General features: G+C 46.9%; 1 protein-coding gene across 5 annotated transcripts in view; it reads left to right on the forward strand.

Annotated features, from left to right (window-relative positions):
* The window catches only part of LOC108539344 (cortistatin), a 21,535-nt gene extending 13,541 nt beyond the window's left edge, over window positions 1-7,994 (forward strand). For 2 of the 5 annotated variants that reach the window (XM_017887933.1, XM_017887936.1), the window contains 2 exons: window positions 6,459-6,616; window positions 7,712-7,994. In XM_017887933.1, the coding sequence (XP_017743422.1) occupies window positions 6,459-6,616; window positions 7,712-7,736 (183 nt within the window). In that variant the 3' untranslated portion in view covers window positions 7,737-7,994. The remainder of the gene's footprint in view (window positions 1-6,458; window positions 6,617-7,711) is intronic. The other 3 variants (XM_017887932.1, XM_017887938.1, XM_017887934.1) reach the window with 2 other exon arrangements.
* The last annotated feature ends 6,273 nt before the right edge of the window (window positions 7,995-14,267 follow it).

The following is a 14,267-nucleotide window of genomic DNA, read 5'->3' on the forward strand; positions in this document are numbered from 1 at the left end:
AAACCCCAAAATTTTTTTTTTTTTTTTTTTTTTTTTTTTTTTGAGACAGAGTCTCGCTTTGCCCGGACTGGAGTGCAGTGGTGCATTCTCGGCTCACTGCAACCTCCGCCTCCTGGATTCAGGCAATTCTCCTGCCTCAGACTCCTCAGTAGCTGGGGTTACAGACACCTGCCGCCACACTCGGCTAATGTTTTGTATTCTTAGTAGAGATGGGATTTTACCATGTAGGCCAGGCTGGTCTCGAACTCCTGGTCTCAAGTGATCCACTGGCCTTAGCCTCCCAAAGTGCTGGGATTACAGGCATGAGCCACCACGTCCAGCTATAAGCCCCAAATTCTAACCACTCCTTTAAGTCACATTTCCTTTTCTATGAACTCCCATGTGCATACATACATATGGAAATAAAAATGTCTTTTCTCTTGCTAGTCTGTCTTTTGTCAGTTTAATGTATGAACCCTGTCAGTGAAAATAAGGGAGCAGAGGAAATATTTTTCCTCCCAGAAGGCGACAAAGGACACTAGTGGAAAAACTGGTGAAAAATGAATAAGGTCCGCAGTGAATTGTCCCAGTGCTAATTTCTTGGTTTTGATGATTGTAAGACCTTAACATTAGGGAAGCCTAGATGAGAGTACACAGGAATGATCTGTGCTATTTTTGCAACTTTCTGATAAATCTAAAATAATTTCAAAGTTTAAAAAGTTAAAAACAAAGGAGAATCATAGCAACACCACCATCAAAGACCATAGGTGTCGAAGCCAGCCTACACTGGATTTATTTATTTTTTTGAGAAGGAGTCTTGCTCTGTTACCCAGGCTGGAGAGCAGTGGCACGATCTCAGCTCACTGCAACCTCTGCCTCCCGGGTTCGAGCAATTCTCTGCCTCAGCCTCCTGAGTAGCTGGAATTATAGGTGCACGCCACCACGCCTGGCTAATGTTTGTAGTTTTAGTAGAGACGGGGTTTCACCATCTTGGCCAGGCTGGTCTTCAACTCCTGACCTCGTGATCCACCCACCTTGGCCTCTCAAAGTGCTGGAATTGCAGATGTGAGCCACCGTGCCTGACCTTTTAATTTTTTTACATATTATTTTATATATAATAAATATATATAAAGTGATTTATAAATATATATAAAGCTGAAGTGAGACACAGTCTTGCTGTGTTTGTTGCCAGGCTAGAGTGCAATGATGTGATCTCAGCTCACTGCAACCTCCACCTCCCAGTTTCCCAAGTAGCTGGGACTACAGGCGTGCGCCACCACACCCAGCTAATTTGTGTGTGTGTGTGTTTTGTTTTGTTTTGTTTTTTTCTCGTGCCTTTGGGTTTCTTAGAGGTCCAGGCACTCCTTTCCCTTTACCCTTAGGCAATATGGTGAAGAGAAGGGGCGGGTTTGTGGAGCCCTTTCTGTGTGCCAGGCACCCACTGGGTACTCCATGTATTACCTCGCTGGTCTTCACAACTTGATCAGCGTAGATCTGATTCTTCACCTTCTCCCGATGAGCAAATGGAAGTTTGATGAGGTTCACCAGCTGCCCAGGGTCACCCAGCCACAGTCAGGAGACAGTGTTCACATTTGGGTCCGCTCACTCTAGAATGGGTGAGAGAAAAAGGCATTCATTTGGAGTAGAATTTATACCATCTGTGCCCAAATAGGATCAGCAAAAGATGCCCCAAAGCTACCCTGACTCTCCAAGGGAGGCGCTAAGCTATGGCCGTAGTAGGGCGCCAAGTTCATACTTTGTGGTTTCGGGTCTGCAAATGGCTCAGCACTTGTTCTCACGTTAAGTATAATATCTGTGTGTCATGTCAGTGAATGAAAAGTGAATCATAAAGCCTCCCTTCCTAGTACGGTCAGCCAAAGACCCGTATGTTAGCAGTTTCATTTTCGGATAAGCACTCTTTAAACTCCTTATTGGCCAGGTGCAGAGGCTTGTGTCTGTAGTCCCAGCAACTTGGAAGGCTAAGGCAGGAGATTCACTTAAGTCTGGGAGTTTGAGACCAGCCTGGGCAGCACAGTGAGACCCCATCTCTTAAAAAAAATAAAAAATAGTTAGACATGGTGATGCCTGCCTGTAGACCCAGCCAGCTACTCAAGAGGCTGAGGCAGATGGTTGCTTGATCTCGGGAGTGGAAGGCTTTAGTGAGGTGACTGTGCTACTGCACTGCAGCCTGGTGCACTAGGGTGACAGAACAAGACCCCAACTCTAAAAAATAAATTCGGGAGGCTGAGGCAGGAGAATCGCTTGAACCCAGGAGGTGGAGGCTGCAGTGAGCTGAGATTGTGCCACTGTACTCCAGCCTGGGCGAGAGTGAGACTCAGTCTCAAAATAAAATAAATTTAAAACTCATCAAGAAGAGTTTAGGGAATAGATACTGTAGACTTTCCAAAGGTTGAAAGATCTGGGTTTGCGTCTTAGGTTTGCAACCCTAGTAGCTGTATAACTTTCAGAGACTTTGTGCGTTTTTTTTTTTTCATTGAGACAGGGTCTCTGTCACCCAGACTGGAATGCAGTGGCACGATCATGACTCACTGCAGCCTCAACCTCCCAGGCGTAAGCGATCCTCCTGCCTCAGCCTCCTGAGTAGCTGGGACTACAGGCATGTACTACCATGCCCGGCTAATTTTTTAGTTTTTTTTTTGTAGAGATAGGGTCTCAGAATGTTGCCCAGGCTGCTCTCAAACTCCTGGGCTGGACTCAAGTGATCCTCCTGCCTCAACCTCCCAAAGTGCTGAGATTATAGGCGTGAGTCTCTGCACCTGGCCTTTTCTTTTCTGAGATGGGCTCTTGCTCTGTACGGTGGCATGATCACAGCTCACTGCAGCTATGAATTCCTGGGCTCAGGCAATCCTGCCTCAGCCTCCCAAGTACTCAAGACTACAGGTGGGTGTTACCACACCAGGCTAAGTTTTCTTTTCTTTTTGAGACAAGGTCTCACTCTGTCACCCATGCTGGAGTACAGGGGCTCAATCTTGACTCACTGCAGCCTCCACGTCCCATGCTCAGGTGATCCTCCTTTTTCAGCCTCCCAAGTAGCTGGGGCCACAGGTATATGCGACCATGTCTAGCTAATTTTTGTATTTTGTTTTTGGTAGAGGTGGGGTTTTGCATGTTGCCCGGGCTAGTCTTGAACTCCTGGGCTCAAGTGATCCTCCTGCCTCAGCCTCCCAAGTAACTGGGATTGTAGGCATGAGTCACTGCACCCGGCCTTTTTTTTTTTTTTTTTTTTTTTTTTTTTTTTTTTTTTTTTTTTTTTTTTTGAGATGAGCTCTTGCTATGTCACCCAGGCTGATCACAGCTCACTGCAGCCACAACTTCCTGGGCTCAAGCAATCCTCTTGCCTCAGCCTCCCAAGTGCCTGAGACTGCAGGTGTGTGTTGCCACACCTGGCTAAGTTTTTCTTTTTTCTTTTTTGTCATAAAGTCTCATTCTGTCACCCATGCTGTAGTGCAGTAGTGCAATCTTGGCTCACTGCAGCCTTGACCTCCTATGCTCAGATGATCCTCCTACCTCAGCCCCCCAAGTAGCTGGGACCACAGGTGTGTGTCTCCACGTCCAGCTAATTTCTGTAGAGATGGGGTTTTGCCGTGTTGCCCAGGCTGGTCTTGAACTCCTGGGCTCAAGCGATCCTCCCGCCTCAGCCTCCCAAGTAGTCAGGGCTACCGGTGTGCATTGCCATGCCTTGCTAAATTTTGTTTTTTGGTGGAGATGGGGTCTTGCTATGTTGCCCAGTCTGGTCCTGAAGTCCTGGGCTTAAGTGATCCTCTCATCTCCACCTCCCAGAGTTTGCCACCTTCTTGAAACAGTCGTCAGTTCTCATGAAGTCTTCCCCAATTTGCAGCACATTCCCCTTCTTTGCACACTTCTTATCGCACTGAAAAATGTCCTTGTCTTTCATTTGTGTCCATGTATCCTGTTTCTTTTAGGCTGCAACACCTCTGTCGGGGTGTGGGTGGCATGGGTCCCTTGTGGTATTGCAAGTTCCACGCCGAGTGCTCAGAATGTTTAATGAGCTCATTGAATAAAATTGGCACACTAGACTAACAATATAGGAAGTTGGTGAGGCCGGGTGTGGTGGCCTCACGCCTGTAATCCCAGCACTTTGGGAGGCTGAGATGGGTGGATCACTTGAGTTCAGAAGTTTGAGACCAGCCTGGGCAACATGGTGAAATCTCTATTAAAATACTAAAATACAAAATTAGCTGGGCGTGGTGGCTCGTGCCTGTAATCCCAGCTACTCAGGAGGCTGAGACAGGAGAATCCCTTGAACCTGGGAGGTGGAGGTTGCAGTGAGCTGAAGTTGTGCCACTGCACTCCAGCCTGGATGACAGAGCGAGACTTTGTCTCAAAAACAAAAAGAAGCTGGCTGAACTGCTGTGAATGTCTCATCTGCAAATATAACTCAAAATTTTTAGTGTCATTTATAGGAATTTTGGTACAGAAATAACAGTGAAGCAACATACAACATGTAAGTCTCTGGCCAGCAGGCCTTGCTGATCTTACCTAGGATTTTAACATAAGCAAAAAGACTGTGACAAATTCAAGATTGAGATTTCCCCCGTGAAGGTGTAAAGCAGGACTCTGGAAAACTGAAAACAAATATGTTCACTTCTAGAAAGTGCCATCAGTTTTGGGTTGTGTTACTTCAATTTACAGCCTCGCCTTCGATGCTGGTCATATATAGTAAGTTTGGGTGGATGTTTCAGATTTTACTCGGTGTCTAGTTGGGCAGAGGGGTCTGTGCATTTGTCTGTGTGATTCAGCAATGAGGGCCTGTGAGGGAGAGCCAGCAGGTAGCACAGGGAGGGACTCCATGGTCTGCACTCTTAGCAGTGGCGCCAGCCTCGGGAGGACAGAGAGCCCTGGGAGTTGGCTGAGGGCAGGGCCGGGCACTGCTTCCCAAACTGTGACTGTGCCCTGCAGTAACAATACGTCTCACACTGGACACACACAACATGAATCATCATTTATCCTTACTACGGGTGATGCACACAAATTTCAATTTCATTCTAAAGGAAAGTACCAGCCTATGACCCACAAGCGGGTGGTCAGGAGCAGTTTAGAAAACACTGGACCAGGCCGGGCGCGGTGGCTCAAGCCTGTAATCCCAGCACTTTGGGAGGCCGAGATGGGCGGATCACGAGGTCAGGAGATGGAGACCATCCTGGCTAACACAGTGAAACCCCGTCTCTACTAAAAAAAATACAAAAAAAAAAAAAGAAAAAGAAAAGAAAAGAAAACACTGGACCGGGCCAGGCATGGTGGTTCATGCCTGTAAGCCCAGCACTTTGGGAGGCCGAGGTGGGTGGATCACGAGGTCAGGAGATCGAGACCAGCCTGGCTAACATGGTGAAACTGTCTCTACTAAAAATACAAAAATAGCCAGGCATGGTGGCGCATGCCTGTAATCCCAGTTACTCGGGAGGCTGAGGCAGGAGAATCACTTGAACCCGGGAGGTAGAGGTTGTGGTAAGCCAAGATTACACCATTGCACTCCAGCCTGGGCAACAAGAGCGAGACTTCATCTCAAAAAAAAGAAAACACTGGACGATCAGGAGTTCGAGACCAGCCTGGCCAACATGGTGAAAACCTGTCCCTACTAAAAATACAAAAATTAGCTAGGCATGCTGGTGGGTGCCTGAAATCCCAACTACTTGGGAGGCTGAGGCAGGAGAATCGCTTGAACCCAGGAGGCAGAGGATGCAGTGAGCTGGGTGTGCCATTGCACCCCAGGCCGAGTGGGCCAGAGCCCGGCTGCCCTGGGGCCAGCAGTGCCTGGGTGCTTGTTGGAAATGCAGCTCTCAACTCCTCCCTGCCCCAGCGCATCAGGACCTGCCTGCAAAGCGATCGTCTGCACTTCAGTTTGAGAAGGCCTGACCTAGAGGACAGTGGGTCTGGCCTGCTGGGCTGAGAGGCAGTACTGGGAGCGATTCTTGGGGCCTCTTTGCCAACAATTTGGTGAAACCAGCGGATACTATAGTAGCATCTCTGAGCTCCCATTGCCTCCTTGTTTCTCTGCCCGTAGTAGAAGAATGTCTCCGAAATTACTGGATGAGTTTCAGTCATACTTTCACATGGGCACAATTTCACATTCAAGCTCCTTATCCAAGGCTAATTTTATATTATGTTAAATCACTTGTTTTTGTTCTCACGGCTTCCTGCCTGCTATAGGCATAATTACGAGGAAGCAGAACTTCTCCAGAAGCAAGCGCACATGCGTTCCAAAATAAGAGCAAATTCGCTCTAAACACAGGAAAAGACCTGAAGCTTTAATTAAGGAGTTAGATCCAATCCCAAAGCGCTTTTGTGGGCACTGATTGCTCCAGCTTCTGCGTCACTGCATGAGGGAAGAGGATCCAGGCGTTAGACATGTACAGACACAAAAAACAGCTGGAGATTGGGCTTAAAATACCCACCAAGCTCCAAAGAAGAGACCCAAGTCCCCAAAACATTGATTTCAGGGCTGCCAGGAAGGAAGAGCAGCAGCAGGGTTTGAGAGAAGCTCCTGTCAGCCCACAAGATGCTGTTGCCCCCCGGCCTCCTGCTGCTGCTGCTCTCTGGGGCCACGGCCACCGCCGCCCTGCCCCTGGAGGGCAGCCCCACTGGCCCAGACAGCGAGGTGAGTACAGTCCCGACGTGGCCACACGCTAGCCCACTCTCTGTCTCTTGTTGGCTTTTTGGCCTGCATGGTGAGTGTGTGTGTGCACGTATGTTGCAGTTCACAGCTTGGACAGGACGCAGGGCTGAACTTTGTAGTGATCTTGGCTGGCCTGAGGTACTGGGATGTTACATTCAGATCACTGATCCTCAGTTACATGTCCCAACCCATGAAGCCTGCTGGAAACCTGTGCAGCTCAAGGAGGGCCCTTCATGCCAGGGCTCCCTCCGTCGGGTGTCTGGGAAAGGGGAAGCAAGTGCACCGGTCCACTGCAGGGCAGGCGTGGAGCTGCGACAGCCCTTCCAGAGCCTTCAGTTATACACAGCACAGGCTCCCACTGGCTCAGAGGAATTGGCATCATTACATTTTCCGTTGTGAGAATTTGTAACTTCATGAGGTGATTGATTGTTCTTTTTTCCATTTTGAGAAAGTTCCAAGAAAGAGTATATAAAGTTGAGCATTAAAATGGATTTTCTCTAAAATTATCAGATGAATTTCAGGCAGGCCATTTATCAGCAGATTACTCCCAGAAGCTTTCTAAGGAATTTGAAAAGCCAGAATTTAACGTTTCAGTCCCATCGTCTCAGAAAGCAACTTGCGGACATCCAGGAGTGTGGCCAAAGGTGGGAGAACAAATAAATTAGCCTGATCCACCTTGGAGCTTCTCAGCTGCCAGTCACTGGGGGGAAAATGGCAGATTTCCTGACCTCTCCTAATTAAGGACCTTAGCAAAGAGTATGGAGCAAAACCACCAGGTTTTTTTCCTTGACTTAAAATGACCAACTTTTCCTTTTCTCTAATTAAAGCAATTTCTTTAAGATGTTCTCTTCACTTTCTCATCCTCATCTTTTAAGTGGAAATGAGGCTTATTGCTATGGAGCATCTTTTCATTTTTTTCTTTTATTTATTTATTTTAATATTTTCTTTCTCTTTTCTCCAGGGTAGTCTTCTAGTAGATCTTTTTTTTTTCATAAGGAGATTGCATATCTTTGAATGCTTGCTGCTGAGCCAGATTGCTGAGTTTTCTTTCCTTTGCCATCTGCTTCTCTTTATAAGCATATGCAGGAAGCAGCAGGAATAAGGAAAAGCAGCCTCCTGACTTTCCTCGCTTGGTGGTTTGAGTGGACCTCCCAGGCCAGTGCCGGGCCCCTCATAGGAGAGGAAGCCAGGGAGGTGGCCAGGCGGCAGGAAGGCGCACCCCCCCAGCAATCCGCACGCCGGGACAGAACGCCCTGCAAGAACTTCTTCTGGAAGACTTTCTCCTCCTGCAAATAAAATCTCACCCATGATTACTCACGCAAGTGTAATGACAGACCTGAATAAAATGTATTAAGCAGCAGCGATCTTTCCTTTCCTTCTTCCCAAGTCATTTGAAAAGTGTTTTTTATTTAAATTCCAATAATGCCCAATACTGACATGTCTTAAGTAATTTGGAACCCAAAGTGAACATCTTTGATAAAGATTTTTTTGGGTTTGACTGAACCATGCTAAGTGTGGGCACTGGGCTTTCCTTCTGACGTTCATTATGGTGCTGAGAAGCTCTTTGATTTAAAATAAAATAGCTAAAGGCTACATAATTAAGAGTTCAGAATAACATCTTATTTCAGTTTATGAATTGATATGAATTGTCTAATTTAAAAAATATTTCCCTAACATTAAAAGCAAATTTTAACATCAGGCTCAAAAGCAAAATGATTATTCCTCATGTTTTAGCTGAAATTAATTTTAAAACATATTAAACAGAAAACATGCTGACATGCCTATGAAACTTACACTCGAACTTGCTGTTATGTACCAGTTTTAATTAGTAGCTTAATGGGTTGCAATTCTTTTCATGGATTATAGCTTCAGATTTGCTTTGGGAGGAATGAAGTCTACTCATAGATTTTTTTTTTTTTTTTTTTTTTTGAGACGGAGTCTAGCTGCCACCCAGGCTAGAGTGCAGCGGAATGATCTCAGCTCATTGCAACATCCGCCTCCCAGGTTCATGTGATTCTCCTGCCTCAGCTTTCCGAGTAGCTGGGACTACAGCATGCGCCACCATGGCTGGCTAATTTTTCTTTCTTTCTTTTTTTTTTTTTTTGAGATGGAGTTTCGCTTTTGTTGCCCATGTCACGGTCTCAGCTCACTGCAACTTCCGCCTCCCGGGTTCAAGTGACTCTCCTGCCTCAGCCTCCCAAGTAGCTGGGACTACAGGCACACACCACCACACCTGGCTAATATTTGTATTTTTATTCTATTTATTTTATTTTGAGACAGAGTCTCACTCTGTCACCAAGGCCAGAGTACAGTGGCACAATCTTGGCTCACCGCAGGCTCCGCCTCCTGGGTTCATGCCATTCTCCTGCCTCAGTCTCAGCCTGTAGCTGGGACTACAGGCGCCCACCACCATGCCCGGCTAATTTTTTGTACTTTTAGTAGAGACGAGTTTTCACCGTGTTAGCCAGAATGGTCTCAATCTCCTGACCTCATGATCCGCGTAATTTTTTTTTTTTTTTTTTTTTTTTTTTTTTTTTTTTTTGAGACAGAGTCTCGGTCTATCACGGGGGCTGGAGTGCAGTGGCTGGATCTCAGCTCACTGCAAGCTCCGCCTCCCGGGTTTACGCCGTTCTCCTGCCTCAGCCTCCCGAGTAGCTGGGACTACAGGCACCCGCCACCTCGCCCGGCTAGTTTTGTTTTTTTTTTTTTTTAGTAGAGACGCGGGTTTCACCGTGTTAGCCAGGATGGTCTCCGATCTCCTGACCTCGTGATCCGCCGTACTCCGGCCTCTCCAAGTGCTGGGATTGAACAGGCTTAAGCCACCACGCCGCCAATTTTGGTATTTTTAATAGAGACGGGGGTTCTCCATGTTGGTCAAGGCTGGTCTCGAACTCCTGACCTCAGGTGATCCACCTGCCTCGGCCTCACAAAGTGCTGGGATTATCAGGCATGAGCCACCACGCCTGGCCTGTGAAGTTTTTAGATGCTAAACTTTATTGGGAAACCAGCAAAGGCTGGCTTGGAAGGACATGTAATATTCCTCTTCTCTGGACACTGGGAGTGGATCTCTGAGAATGACTGCCTGACCAGTCCATTGTTTCTGCCGAGCTAGCTCATACTCATAATTACTAAGTTGAATAAAGTATAATTGGATGGAAAGAGAACTTAATAGTTCCACGTTCCAAACACAGCAGCTTTAGGAGACCCAGTAATTGGGTCAAGTGCAACTGGTGGTAAGCTGCACTGCCTGAAAGGCCAGCACCTTCCAGAACTTGAAGATTGTTCTAGAAAAAGGCCATGCTCATTGTTTTTGTTTTAAATTGGGGTCAGCAGGGGTGCAGTGGCTCATGCTGTATCCCAGCACGTGGGAGGCCAAGGCCAGGTAGATCGGCTTGGGGCCAGGAGTTCGAGAACCAGCCTGGGCCAATGTTATGAAACCCCGTCTTACTAAAATACAAAAATTAACCTCAGACGTGATGGTGCATGCCTGTAATCCCAGCTACTTGGGAAGGCTGAGGCACGAGAAATCCCTTGAGTCCTGGGAGGCGAGGTTGTAGTGAGCCAAGATCATGCCCACTGCATCCAGTCTGGGTGGACAGAATGAGACTCTGTCTCAAAAATAATAGTAAATAAGAATAAAATAGGGGCTGGGCGTGGTGGCTCACACTGAAAGCCCAGCACCTTGCCGAAGCCAGAGGTGGGGATCACCTGAGGTCAGGGTTCAAGACCAGCCTGATCAAGTGTGGTGAAACCCTGTCTCTACTAAAAATACAAAAAATTAGCCGGGCCGTGGTGGCACATGCCCTGTAACCCCAAGCTACTCGGGAGGCCTGAGGCAGAGAGATCGCCTTAACCTGGGAGGCAGAGGTTGCAGTGAGCCAAGATGTGCCACGTACTCCAGCCTGGGTGACAGATGAGACTCCTGTCTCAAAAAATAAAATATATAAATAAAATAAATTGGGGTCATCAGACATTAAGATTGAGGGATTTTACCTTTTTAACTGATACTATGTAATGGATTGCGAGGCTTAACTAGTGGCGCCTGCCAGGAAATTCCTCAAGTCTAAGCCTACCTTAGTTCAGGGGACTTACTACAACATTAACTGGCGTCAACTGCATGTTAGACCTGATTAATATGCTTGTGATTAATAAATCAAGGTAAAATGGTAATTTTCCCCCATCTGGTTTTTGGTGGACTTTTCTGTAGTTCAGTATAGTCAGGTGTGTAGATCTGGGCAACCAGACCCTGGGCAACTTCAAGTTCATTCTCTTGTTTTTCTGTTCAGGATTTGGCACCAGAACAGCTCCTTAACTGCTGAGGAGGAATGAAGGATGACAGTTACTCACGGTTTTCCTATTTCAGGGCTGACAGCAAAGGATTCCAGGCTTTAGGAAACTCAGATTGGGAAGCTGAGGGGAGATACTTAACCTTGATTTAAACAGCACCTGTTGAAGGGGCAGCCCATCTTTTTTTCTTTTTTCTTTTTTTTTTTTGAGACGGAGTCTCGCTCTGTTGCCCAGGTTCTGGAGTGCAGTGGCGTGATCTCGGCTCACTGCAAGCTCTGCCTCCCGGGCTCACGTCATTTTTCTGCCTCAGCCTCCCGAGTAGCTGGGACTACAAGTGCCCACCACCACGCCCAGCTAATTTTTCATATTTTTTAGTAGAGAGGGGTTTCACCGTGTTAGCCAGGATGGTCTCAATCTCCTGACCTTGTGATCTGCCCGCCTTGGCCTCCCAAAGTGCTGGGATTACAGGTATGAGCCACCGCGCCCGGCCGTCTTAAAAACAGTAGTGTCTTCCATAGAGAGAGAGGTTTCATTTGGAATGTATTAGGCCGTTCTTGTGTTGCTATAAAGAAATACCTGGCCAGGCGCAGTGGCTCATGCCTGTAATTCCAGCAGCCTGTAATTTCCAGACCAGCATGACCAAAATGGTGAAACCCCATCTCTACTAAAAATACAAAAAAAATAAGCCAGGCGTGGTGGCGGGCGCCTATAATCCCAGCTACTCAGGAGGCTGAGGCAGGAGAATCGTTTCAACCTGGGAGGCGGAGGTTGCACCATTGCACTCCAGCCTGGGCAACAAAAGCGCAACTCCGTCTCAAAACAAAACAAAACAAAAAAACCTTGAGAAGAGGTTTAATTGACTCATGGTTCCACAGGCTGTATAGAAGCATGGCACCAGGTGGCCGGGTGTGGTGGCTCACACCCGTAATCCCAACACTTTGGGAGACCGAGGTGGGCAGATCACCTGAGGTTGGACTAACCTGACCAACATGGAGAAAGCCCATCTCTACTAAAAATACAAAATTAGCTGGGCGTGGTGGCGCATGCCTGTAATCCCAACTACTAAGGAGGCTGAGGCAGGAGAATTGCTTGAACCTGGGAGGTAGAGGTTGCGGTGAGCCGAGATCAAGCCATTGCACTCCAGCCTGGGCAACAAGAGCGCAACTCCATCTCAAAAAAAAAAAAAAAAAAAAAAAAAAAAAAAAAAAAGGCATGGCACCAGGAATCTATCTGCTCAGTTTCTGGTGAGGCCTCAGGAAGCTTCCAATCATTACTGAAAGCCAAGTAGGACCCAGTGTATCACACAGTGAGGAGAGCAAGAGCAAGAGAGAGACTTGGGCTGGGTAAGGGGATGCCACACACACTTTTTTTTTCTTTTTCGAGACGGAGTTTCGCTCTTGTTGCCTAGGCTGGAGTGCAATGGCATGATCTCGGCTCACTGCAACCTCCACCTCCCGGGTTCAAGCAGTTCTCCTGCCTTAGCCTCCTGAGTAGCTGGGATTACAGCTACAAGCATGAGCCACTGTGACACCACCCCTGGGCTATTTGTAATTTCTTATAATGCTAGTAAAAATAGTAAGTTCTCTTTCCCATTTTGCATTTGTAATTAAAAAATGTATTTGTTTTATTAAAAAAATCAGTCTGGAGGAAAAGCTAGAATTTTGGGGGTAATAGTTCTTATGATACTGAAAAATACAGCTGGGCGTGTTGGCTCATGCTTGTAATCCCAGCACTTTGGGAGGCCGAGGTCGGCCGATCATGTGAGGTCAGAAGTTTGACATCAGCCTGGCCAACATGGAGAAACCCCATCACTACTAAAAATACAAAAATTAGCCGGGGGTGGTGGCACACCCCTGTAATCCCAGCTATGTGGGAGGTTGAGGCAGGAGAATCCGTTGAACCTGGTGAACCTGGGAGGTGGAGGTTGCAGTGAGCTGAGATCAAGCCACTGCACTCCAGCCTGAGCGACAGAGCAAGATTGTCTCAAAAAAAAGGAAAAGAAAAAGATCGAAGAAAACCCAGTATCCATGCCTTAACCTGTTGGTTCATTTCCTTGTAACTTTGTTAATTGCACGAGTGTTGTCTGGTATCATCTGAGCAAGTTGCCAACTCTAAGGTTCTGCAATCTGAAAGTGCAGTGCAGCTCCTGGGAGGGCGTCTGTCCCCCGGCTGGAGGCTCTCGAACAGAACGGAGGCTCTCACTGTCAGAGCCGTTGGGAGGACTCAGGCAGTGGATGGGGATGCAGACTAGATCATGTCCAAGGTCCTTAAAAACCACAAGGTGTATAAGATGCAGCCAAATGGATTTAAGGCAAAACTCCACAAACAAAAGGGACAAAAACTCTCAAGGTGAAAAAATAAAACAATAAAGCTTGAACAGATAATTAGGAATTAAACAGCTAAATAATTTTTTTTTTTCTTTTTGAGAAGGAGTTTTGCCTAGGCTGGAGTACAATGGCACGATCTTGGCTCACCACAACCTCCGCCTCCCAAGTTCAAGCAATTCTCCTGCCTCCCTAGTAGCTGGGATTACAGGCATGCACCACCACGCCCGGCTAATTTTGTATTTTTAGTAGAGACGGGGTTTCTCCATGTTGGTCAGGCTGGTCTCGAACTCCCGACCTCAGGTGATCTGCCCGCCTCGGCCTCCCAAAGTGCTGGGATTACAGGCATGAGCCACCGCGCCCAGCAATAATGTGGTTATTAAAGACACATTAACAATTCTTGTAATTGAAGCAGGTTTTCTTTTTTCTACAGACCACTATTATTCCTGTCTCTCTGGAAAATGAAAAATCCATTAGTTTTTCTCTTTTGCTTTTACCCAGAAATTAAAGGTTGGTAAGTGGTAATTAGCATAGCACCTGTCAAAGCCAGTTGCCTAATGGGGACCGACATTTGACTTAAGTTGAAAGAATGGAATACGGCTAATGTAGAGTTCATTAGTTCCAGCTGCTTTCTTTGACATTCTTTTCTCCTACTATGAGAACAGGTATGCCCTGCTCTCTCTTGCTCCCATTTTTAGACATATTGCTGCGCTCCTGTGTGCCTATTCTACAAGGCTGGAGGTACAGTGGTTATAGGGAAATAAATGGTAATGGGGCAATATGTTTGTGACTACATTTATTACACATCTGGGATAGAGTTCACAGGTCTCTGCCCTACTGACTCTTGATAGAGGACTCCAGCACCCTATCTGTCTGCCCCTGAGAAACGAAAGAGAACCACTCTCCACTGTCTACTATACGTTAGGTACTAGGATTTTTCTCATTATAGTACTTCATTCCTTTTTTGAGGGGGGATTGGATTATTTTGAGACAGGGCCTCACTCTGTCACCCAGGGTGGAGT

Source organism: Rhinopithecus bieti, unplaced genomic scaffold (assembly GCF_001698545.2).
Source record: "Rhinopithecus bieti isolate Rb0 unplaced genomic scaffold, ASM169854v2 scaffold_16234, whole genome shotgun sequence".
Taxonomy (NCBI): domain Eukaryota; kingdom Metazoa; phylum Chordata; class Mammalia; order Primates; family Cercopithecidae; genus Rhinopithecus; species Rhinopithecus bieti.